Genomic DNA, 10,699 nt, shown 5'->3' on the forward strand with positions numbered 1-10,699 from the left:
TGAATTTTATGGTGGAGCAGTGATGGAAGAGGTTGAAAGAGGACCTTCTGATCATGATCAAGAGTAGGCTGAATAGTTGCTTCATCATCATTGACTAGATCATTATGAAGAGAGTTAGAAAAATTTTGCAAAAAAGAAATGGACGAACTGGAATCTAATGGCATAGAAAAGGAACCATAAAAATACACATTTTCAAAGAAAAGTACATGATGAGAGATACGCATTCTTTTATTTTGAAAATCATAACAAACATAGCCTTTTTTAGTATCACTATAACCAAGAAAAACACATTTAGCAGCCTTTGCAGTCAGCTTATTTCATTCATGTGGAGAAAGCAAGACAAAGCACACACAACCAAAGATACGAAGATGCCGGTAATCTGGAGACTTATGATAAAGAGAATAATATGGAGACTGATTTCCCAATGTGGAAGTGGGTTGGCAATTGATAAGATGAACTGCAGTATGCACTGCTTCGACCCAAAATTGAGGAGGAACACAAGATTCAAGTAAAAGAGTTCTAGCAATTTCCACAACATGGCAATTTTTTCGTTCTACTACTCCATTCTGTTCTAGTGTCCCAGGACAAGATTGTTGAGTTATAGTTCCTTGTTCATGAAAGAACTTAATAAGATCTGAAGCAAGAAGTTCTCTACCAGAATCCGAACGAAATATTTTAATTATTTTGTCAAATTGTGTTTGAATCATGGTGAAAAAGATTTTTGCTATATTAGCCAATTCAGATTTTGATCGTAAGAAATATACCCATCTAAAACGTATATATTGATCAATGAATAGGACAAAGTACTTATATCCAAGTCTTGACAAAACAGGTGAAGGACCCCATAAATCACAGTGTATAAGATAAAAAGGTTCATTAACTTCCATAGTACTAGAAGCAAAAGGTAACTTTGCAAATTTTCCAATAACACAACTTTGACAAGTTTTTAAAAAGTCAGACTTAACATTCAATTCTTCTGGAAGAAAATTAGACTTGAACATATATTCTAACCTACTAGCATGCGGATGACCAAGACGACGATGCCATAGATTCCAAGTATTATTAGCAGTTGAAGTGTAGAATGAGATTGTGAGATATGCTGGGAAACTCTTTTCATTTACCAAATCTAGATGAAACAAGCATCCTTGTTTATGCCCTTCATGATCACTTGACCGTTCGAAGGTCCTGTACATCACATCCAAGAGAGGAAAATTTAACCAAACAATTTTGATCAGTCAATTATCCAATAGAGATCAAATTAGCAATTAATCGGGGAACAAAAAAAAACATTGGGCAAATAAATAGAATTTTTGGACTTATCAGTCAGACATATAGTGCCAATCCATTCAATTGGTAATTCTCTTCCATTAGCAGTAACAACGGTATGTTTTAAATGATAAGGTTTAAGTTTTGAAAAAACATGTTTTTGTCCAGACATGTGATTAAAGGCAGCTGAATCAAGAAACCATTTGATTCCTTTACCTGATAACCCGGCAACAGAAATAGCGGAAGAAATAGCACCTGGAAGAGCTGATTGTAAAGTCTCTTGAATCATCTTTTGTACTGCTTGTGGGGTGAGATCACTCTCATTAGGAGTTGATTTTCCTTTATCATTGCTCATAGTAACAAAAACAGATGAACCTTGCTTCTTTTTCAATAATCTGCAATCTAGAATTATATGGTTTGGCTTCTTGCAATAATTATAAATATTGCGCTTTTTGCAATGAGATTGAATATGCCCCAGTTCATCACAATGTCTACAATGAGTATCTTCTTTGCCTCCTTGCTTTGGTTTTGATTGGAATTTTTCACATGAAGCAATAAAAATTGCATCAACAGAATTTGATTTAGTATCTAGTTGGGCTTGTGTATTCAGCCTTGACTCTTCATGGATCAGATCTCCAAGCACAGATTCCATAGTCAAATCACCTCGATTAATTAAAGTGGATCTCGCGTTCTCAAATTCAGGGCGAAGCTTCATGAGAAAATGCATAATCCTTCCACGGTCTCTCTGTTTCTTAATCTCGGCATTACCTGTATCTGAGATTGAACAAGAAGAGATCATATCTTGTTCAGTCCACAATTTCATGATTTCAATATAGAAACTTCGAATATCTCTGCCCTCTTGACTGATACTTGCTAGTTCATATTCATTTCAAATTTCCTTGCTTGGTTTACCTGAGAATATACTCCTTTAAGATGATTCCACATTGCAGCAGCTGTTTTGAAGCACCTCAAACTTAATGCAATATCAGGTTCAATTAAGTTTAATATCCAGGTAATAACTTGAGCATTCTTTGTCTTCTATTGGCGTTTTGTTTCTGAATCACCTTCTTCCTTTTGAGACCCATCAAGAATGGTAGAAAGTCCCTTTCATTCAATAAAAATCTGAAACTAAAATTCCCAAAGAGCATAATTTTTGCCGTTAAATTTGACAGAGATGGATTCACTCTTGGTTGCATCCATATCAAATCCTCTAAAGGATGTTTGAAAAAGAAATTCTCAAAAGAATTTATAAAATAGCTGTAGCAAAAAAATAAATTTAATAATTTTCTCAACCTAGCTCTGATACCATGTCAAGATTGAAGAAAAGAAGAAAGATGTGTCTCTATCATTACGTATTACATGTTAGTTATATAAAGAGCTAACAGCTATATAAGGAAAACCTAGCTATTTGTGTATCTATACAAGGAATAACCAATACAAGAAAATACATAATAAGAGGAATTAACTAAGTGACAGCTAATGGTTTGACCCGATGATTCTTCTCTTATTGACAGTAGCTGCTTCACAGGATGATTTTAGCTTCTCACTTTCTTGAATCATGTCTTTGAGCTGTTATTCCTGATTTTTAACTTCTTCCTTCAGTTTTTGCAAATATTCAAATTTTCCTCTATAGGCCTGGGACATACTCTGATATTCTTATTGTAACTCAAAGGCCTTATTAGTGAAGCCATCATATTCTTGCTTGCTAGAGCTGAAAGAAGAGATCTTATTGGACATATCATTAACAACTTGCCCTTTTTCTTTAATGTCACCAAAAATACAAGACACCTCATGCATAAGTTCAACAGTCTTAGTAGCTTTAAAAGGAGAAGTAATAGCAGCATATAACGTATGAAGGGAAGAAATAACCAGTTGTTGCTCATCTTTATTAAGAGTCAGCAATTCCAAGCCAGTTAATTGATGAAGAGTCTGCTTGGCAAACTTGACTGCTGCTTCAATAGAGGGAGCCAATGAAATACTCAATGAAGAAGCAGTAGCAGCTAAAAAAGAGAAATCAAGTCCTAAAAGAGGACCTACAAACTCTGGAACTAGAGCTATGTCCTATAATAAAAGTGAATAAAATAACTTTAGGGTTTTAAAAGTATGCATATCAAACCTAAACATTTGTAAAAGGAAATATGGAAGAAATGTACATGAGGTATGGGAAGAAAAGCTAGAGGCTTGGGTAGAATAACAGTCGGAGATTTGGTTATATGAGGCTCTATATCATCACATTCCACAGGAGGAGAAAGAGATAAGTGGTGAGAGAGGGAGTACTCCCCTAGATACTCTATATCAGTAGGATTTTCATCCATATCCGTCTCAACATCCTTGCCATCCATAAGATCATCATCAGAGTCGCTATGGCCATGACTTTTGTTATCTTCAAAGTCTTTCGTATTTCCATGTCTTGAAACTTCAAGTGGATCCTCTTCGGAGTTAATAAAGGTACTCTTTAGAATATTTCTTTGAGACCTTTGAGTAGGAGCTGGAGAAACATAGGCTTTAGCTTTTGAATATTTGCCAACAACACTAGAAGAGGAAGACTTGTTAACTTTTTATTTCTTCTTTTGGGATGGTATGGAGAGTGGGCTTATAGCTTTCTGCATTTGTTCCCTTTTGATGATCTTCTTTGAGGTTGAAATGGAATCAAGGGCAAACCTGGAACTAGACAAGATAAAGTTAGAAAATAAAATTGGTTTAAAGGCTATTTTTTTTAGACTAAGTTATGAGTGAGAAGACATACCTTGAGCTATACCACATATAGTAATTGGAACAAGTTGTGCAAATCTTTGAGGCCACCAGGTGTCAAAAGCAATTCTAGCATCATCATTAATCTCATAAATGGAGCAAGATAATTTTTAATATTTCTTAAGGAAAGCATCTATGCGCTGCATAGTAACATCATTAGGGAAAATAAGAGTTTTACTAGAGAAATCCAAGGTAGGTATGATTTGGTGGAGACCGAACTGCCTACACTAAAAGGAAGGTAAGTATCTCACAAAAAATAGAGGTTGAGCTGAAGGGATGCCAATAGTAAAATATAAAAAACCACTAATCACAAAAAGCCTCTATGTGGTAAAGACATAAAATAGTATGGTCCTGAATACCATGGGATCAACCATATCCACAATCCTTTCCTTGATCCACTAAGGTATTTCTCTGCCAAAAGACCAAATGTCAAGCTTTGATACCCCTTAATTGCCGGTAGATAGGGAGCATTTCATTATGGTAATGATATTACATTTCACTCTACAGGTCATAAGAAATCTACCTAAGGATAAGTAAGGGTCTAACATTTACATGTTCCTCAAAAAGATGGAAATAGACTAAGAGCCACAACTGAACAACCCACATGTAGTTCCCAGTCCTATACAATGGATGCTCTGTAATCACCCTGTCCAAGGACTGATATATGGTGGCAAGTAGCTTAATGCCTAAAGCATAATAGGTCTTACCCGAGACTATACCCTTGGCTAAGAGAAGGAACTCCAAGCTAGGTTTATCGAAGGTTGGCAGAAGATGAATTGACAAATGAGGACCACATAAATTCAATATGCTCAGTATTTGAAGGGACTCTTTCAAAACCTTTATGTAGAGTATTTAACTGATGATATAACCTATGGTAATTATTTCTTTAATACACTGTCAATTAAATGGCTGTTGCTCCTCATGAAATGGACTCTCCAATTGTTTTATGCTTATGCTGGATAATTCATAATTTTCCTTTCAAGGTTTGAACAGTGGTCCTAGACTTTTATTCATATCCACTCTTTTTTCCATTAATTGGACGTGTATGAAGGTGCGAGGTCTATGGGTCTCTTGGAAACAAACAATCAACGACAGAACATTTTTTAACTATTTTAGCTAGAGTGAATTCGGAATTCAAATATTTCAAACCCTACAAAAAAAATATCAAATCGACAATATTCATTAATTTTCTCCAATTCAAAATCACAGTTACCAATTCTTATATTATGATTCGGTTTCAAAGATCCAATTTTAGATATCCCGAAGTTTGATTCAATTTCAGAAATTTTTCGATTTTTAAGTTCCATGGAACCATGGTCAGCTCTAATTTTAGGTTACTATTAGCTAACAGTTGCAGAAGCATTGATTGATAAAGCAATACAGAAATTTTCTTTTTCTTTTTTCTTTTTTCCCTCGGGAGGGAATCTTTCAACATATACTAGTTGGCACCAATATATATATATTTATTATATATATATATATATATATATAATAAATATTGGGGCATAATTGGTAAACAGGGATTTAACAAATGGATCAATATTTTCTATTTTTTGAAATGAAAAAAGGAAAACATTTATCCGCTGGGTTGTATTAGAAAAATGAAGAGCAATTATTCCGCTATCATTTTCTCTGAATTTTGTATTGACGCGCCACTTTATTGGAAAAAAATGAGAAGAAAGACTCTCTCAAGAAAAAGAAAAAAGAAAGAAAGAACAAGTCAAGAGAACAACATTCTATCATCTACTTACGTAGAACTACTCCAAACTACTTCTATAAATTCTCTAACTACTTCTCCTTTTGATACACCATTATTTGCTTCTTCATATTTCCTTTGATTTCTCCTTCTTCTGTACCTTTTGTAGCCTTTCATCATTGAACAGAGAAGGGCAAACAATTTAAGGTAATTTTATTATCTTGCATGCTTCTCTGTCTATGATCTTTTTTTAACTAATTAGAATGTTCCTAACTAATCGGCTGAATGCATTCTTTGATTTGTTGCAGGTTTCCTATACATATATATACATCTTAAGCTTTCTTGATTTTATCATGGCTGATCCAATCACTGCTGCTGCAATTGGTGCTGCTATAACTGCTACTGCTACTTTAACTGCTGCAGCCATTGCTGGAACAATCGCGACTACGAACCTGGTTTACCAAGTAGGGAAAGATGTGCGTGCCGCTCGTAAAAAGAAAACCTCTTACTTAAACAGCCTGCAGAAGAACTACGAAATGCTAGAGATGAAGTTACAGAAACTCATTGCTCTTGCCATGGATATGGATCGGGCTATTGTCATAACAGAGAAAGTTAAGAATAGTAGCACTTTCAAGACATGGAAAACGAGGGTAGAGGAGATTCAGACAGAAGTGAGGGCTTTGCTTAACGAATATGAAAGCATTAGCCAAAGCAAGAAGAAAAAGAAAGTCTCGCTTAGCCAGAAGATGGAGGAGAAGTGCATGGAAGTTAGCGGACTAGTGGAGGAAGGAACTGTTATGATTGCACACTTTTGATCATTTCTTGTTGGATTATTAGAACTAAAGCAGGATGACTGTTTGCTTCAATGGCTTGATGGTGTGGGAAGTAGATGTCATAAATAAATAATTGATAGGTTGTTCTTGTTGTCAAAATTTTAATTCTCGCTGTGAGTAAACATATATGACTATTCTAAGAATAAATATATATGTATTCTTTTAAGTTGTAACCGCTCATTGTTTTTATTTTAAATACTGAAGTTTGACACTTCTCTTTATTACATTTTCTTTATCGTGTCGCATGATTTAAAAATATTATAAATATAATAGAAAAATAAATATATGTTCGATATTTCAAGGCGATTATTATTATAATTATTTATATTAATTTATATTATTTATTATATTATATATATTCTATATTAATTTATTATACTATAATTTATAACTTCTATTTAGAAAAAAATCAACACAAGGCTATTTTATCTCTTTTTACCTTTTATGATGTCAAAAAAAAAAAGGGGCGAATGCGGATTTGTTTGAAACAGTTCAAAAATAATGACATTATTATTATTTTATTCAACTTTTGGAATAATTCTATTTAATATCTTTAAACCTATTTTATCTCTTAGGTGTTTTATTTTTTTATTCTTTTTTTTGTCTTTTACACGATTTTTCTATTTCCACTCAAAATTCTCATTTCTCATCAATGTTTAAGATTTTAATTAAATATAATTCTCAATTTAATTTTAAGTTCTTCTTTATCTTTTATTAGAATTTTTATTATCTTTTAAGATGCATTTTATTTTATTTTTTTAAATTATTATAAAAAGTATATCATTCTAGCAATTTACAGCCAAATTCAGAGAAATAAGAATTCTATAAAACATTTTACAAAGAAAACCATCAATTCATAATGACTTTTAACTATGCAAATAGTATACACATCTTGGCTCCTGAGATTAATGCTCCATTGATGAATATTGTCTTGGTTCCAGCAATATGATTTAAATGAAGTGAGATGTATAAGCTATAAAAACACAAATGGTAATGAATTTCACCCAAATGCATGGTAAAGCAGTGTGTAGTGTAAATTTAACGTGCAATCGAATGATAAAAGATAAATAAACTTTTAAATCTTATAAACTCAAAAATTATATTGACAATAATAATAACAAAAGTTATGTACAAATCAGAAAATAAGAGTATTTACGATGCTTAAATTTAAATAAACATTTGAAAGTAACACATCGATACAATAACACAGCAAATAAAATTGTTCATGCTTATTAATATCTTTAAACTATCTAAAGCTAAAAGCTACCTTCAAGAACCGAAGTGCCATTTCGTAAACACAATTGGTAATAACGGCAATCTACATTTAATTGATTACGAACATTGTCAAATCTTTAAGCAACAATTCAGAAAAAGAAAGTACTAAAAAATGCAAGCAATTGGGAATTAATTATTTATTTACCTCAAGAATCCAAAGGCTATCAAGATATTCTTCAAAAATCCCATAAGCTTCTTCTTCCTGCATAACTGGCGGCTTATCGGACCACCGCCGCCGCTTCTTGCGCTTCCTTCTAGAAGTTTCTACTTCTTCTTGTCCATCAAAACCGTCCTTTTCTCTAGTTCTTTTATTCTTATCTCGAAACTTGAATTTGAATTTCTGTGACCAAACAGTTTTAGCACTGGAATCTTTTCGGTGACTGTGCCTAGTTGTGATTATAGAAATGTATGGCTTTTGAAGAGTAAAACGCGAGTAGAAATTTGAATTCTTCAACGGCAACAAAGTTTTTTGACGGAGATTTATAGTGCCAGGTTTAGTTAACAAAAGTAATCCGCCACCGGCACCGCCGGTAGCACCACCACTCGCCATTTGCATCCACCAGTACCCCCAGCAGAAGCGGAGGTGCTACGTTGCTTCTCCATTAGCCACTTTCTCATTATCCTTCTATTGACAATAATAATTATTTTTTATTTTATTTTTATATTCAATAAATAATTAAATTTAATTTTCTAATAGAATTAGATTAATGGTTGATTTTTATTTATTATTTAATTCTTATAATTAAAATTATATTAATTTCTCTACAAAAAGAATTAAATTTTTTTCATAAAATTTTCAATGTAATTTTTATTTACAAATTTTAAAATTTTTATGAGTAGATTTTTTGAATAACTTTTAAGGATAACTCTACGTTTTTATAAAATATTATATTTATATTTTATATGATATTGAATTTTTATGGTTAGGCATGTTCATATTTAATAATTTATAGATTCATTAGATATAAACTGTAAGTTCATCGATAATACGATATATGTTCATTGAAGAAGTACTATTAATGTAGATACAAGTAACAAGATCATTAAATAATGCTTATAAGTTCATATTATTGTCAACGGTAACTTCATCAGTTACCATATGAATTTATATTTTTAAATTATAAATTTCTAAACTATAATCTATGAATTTTAGGTATATGTACGATGAACCTATAGTTTATAAATTATAAACTTTTTATTTTTATTCATGTTTGATAAGTTGTAAGTTTATTAAACATAAATTGTAGGTTCATTGGTAGTACAGTATAGGTCCATTGAAGATTTACTGTTAAGTATAGTTATATGTAATAAGATTATTAAATTTGCTTATTAGTTCATTATATATAAAGTGTAAATTCATCATTTGTGTTAATATATAAATCTATTTTTAAAATTATAATTTTTATACTATAATCTATCAATCTTAGATCTACGTGTGATGCGTGAACCTTTTATTTTTAACCTATGAACTTGTATTTTATTATGAATTCCTCAACTAATACATGTAAATATATAGTTTATAATTTATGAATATGTTATTAACCTATAAAGTTGTAGTTTTATGATTAATATTTATAGTTTTTACTGATGAACTTGTGTTCATAATCTATAATTATGAATATAAAACTATTAGATTTAATATTTCATTATTATTATTAAATTTTGAAAATTAAAATATTGTTATGTAATAATAAAAAATAATTTAAATTTAAATTTTTAAAATAAAACGTAATATAATTTAAAATAATAATATATTTTAAACTATGATTAAATATTATATTTTCATAAAAAGATTAAATCGTTAATAAAGTTTTATATATATATAAAAGTTCATATTATTAATATATGATATTTCAGTATAAAAATACTAGTACATTACTAAAAGATAGGTTTATTGTTGTAATAAAAATAAATATAAAATACATTGAAAATATAAAATTAAAATAAAAAAATAAATTATTAGTAATAATATAACAAGAAAAAAAAGAGATTAGATATAATAAAAATAGAAATAGTATTTGTATTGTGTAAGAAACTTCTAACATTTAAAGAAAAACAAAAAGAAGTTTATAATTAAAGTTGATTTTATTATTAGTAAATAATTGATATAATGGTAGAATAATATTATATTTTCTTAGAATAAATAAATTAAAAAATTTATATCTAAGAGATTAGAGAAAATTAGTGTAATTAATATTAGCTATGTGATAAATAATATTATTAGAATGAGATAATTAGTTCGGTTATGATGCCTGATTTATGAGGTAGATCAATTATTATTTTTAAGTACTCAATGTTAATTATAATAGCCAGTAAATAAGTATTAATATTGGAAAATAAATAAATAGAAATAATAATTATTAATAATCTAGTTATTGATTTGCATAGAGGAAAATGATTATAATGAAATTTCATTTGCTTGAAAAATATCTAGCTGGGATGTAAATAATTAATGGATAGATGTGAGTGATAAATTACTTAATTGGAGAGAGTGAATTTAATAAAAATTTTGGAGATTTTGGATAAAAAGATTTATGGCTTGTGTTATGTATGTTCTTGCAGGTCGTGGATCTATTTTACAGGGGGAGAATCAATCTGTTTTATAGGAGAGGTACTGCTGAATTTCTGACAGAATTAAATAATCAGAATATGATGAGAATTAATAGAATTATGCTAAAATAAAATTAGAATTAGAATTTCATTTTTAGATATAAGTTAATAAACGTTGGTTAAGAATTATTAGATATAGAATTTAGGATTATTTCTAAAGTATGCTTACGCGTGAATTTTAAGGTTGTGCACTGGAATAGCTATTTGGTGAAAATTAAGCAAGAATCAGTGAAATGTATAGTCGATTGGGTCCTGCATACTATATGAG

At 30.4% G+C, this 10,699-nt stretch overlaps 2 protein-coding genes across 4 annotated transcripts; one reads left to right on the plus strand and one right to left on the minus strand.

The window, feature by feature from the left end:
• Window positions 1-3,900: 3,900 nt before the first annotated feature.
• On the minus strand, window positions 3,901-8,448 carry LOC8288672. Of its 3 annotated transcripts, none has more exons than XM_048375393.1 (2): window positions 7,967-8,448; window positions 3,901-3,927 (listed from the first exon to the last, which is right to left on the minus strand). In XM_048375393.1, exons 1-2 carry the CDS (start codon window positions 8,375-8,377, stop codon window positions 3,916-3,918), a joined length of 423 nt encoding a protein of 140 aa, XP_048231350.1. In that variant the 5' UTR covers window positions 8,378-8,448; the 3' UTR covers window positions 3,901-3,915. The 3 variants fall into 3 exon arrangements, with proteins under 3 accessions (XP_048231350.1, XP_048231348.1, XP_015580663.2); XM_048375391.1 differs by having other exon boundaries at window positions 3,901-3,933; XM_015725177.3 differs by lacking the exon at window positions 3,901-3,927 and adding an exon at window positions 7,620-7,864.
• LOC8288671 lies at window positions 5,761-6,767 on the plus strand. Its single transcript, XM_015725176.3, has 2 exons — window positions 5,761-5,920; window positions 6,022-6,767. The coding sequence occupies exon 2, from the start codon at window positions 6,067-6,069 to the stop codon at window positions 6,526-6,528; it is 462 nt and encodes a 153-aa protein (XP_015580662.1). The 5' UTR covers window positions 5,761-5,920; window positions 6,022-6,066; the 3' UTR covers window positions 6,529-6,767.
• Window positions 8,449-10,699: the final 2,251 nt, after the last annotated feature.

Source organism: Ricinus communis, chromosome 6 (genome assembly GCF_019578655.1).
Source record: "Ricinus communis isolate WT05 ecotype wild-type chromosome 6, ASM1957865v1, whole genome shotgun sequence".
Lineage (NCBI taxonomy): Eukaryota > Viridiplantae > Streptophyta > Magnoliopsida > Malpighiales > Euphorbiaceae > Ricinus > Ricinus communis.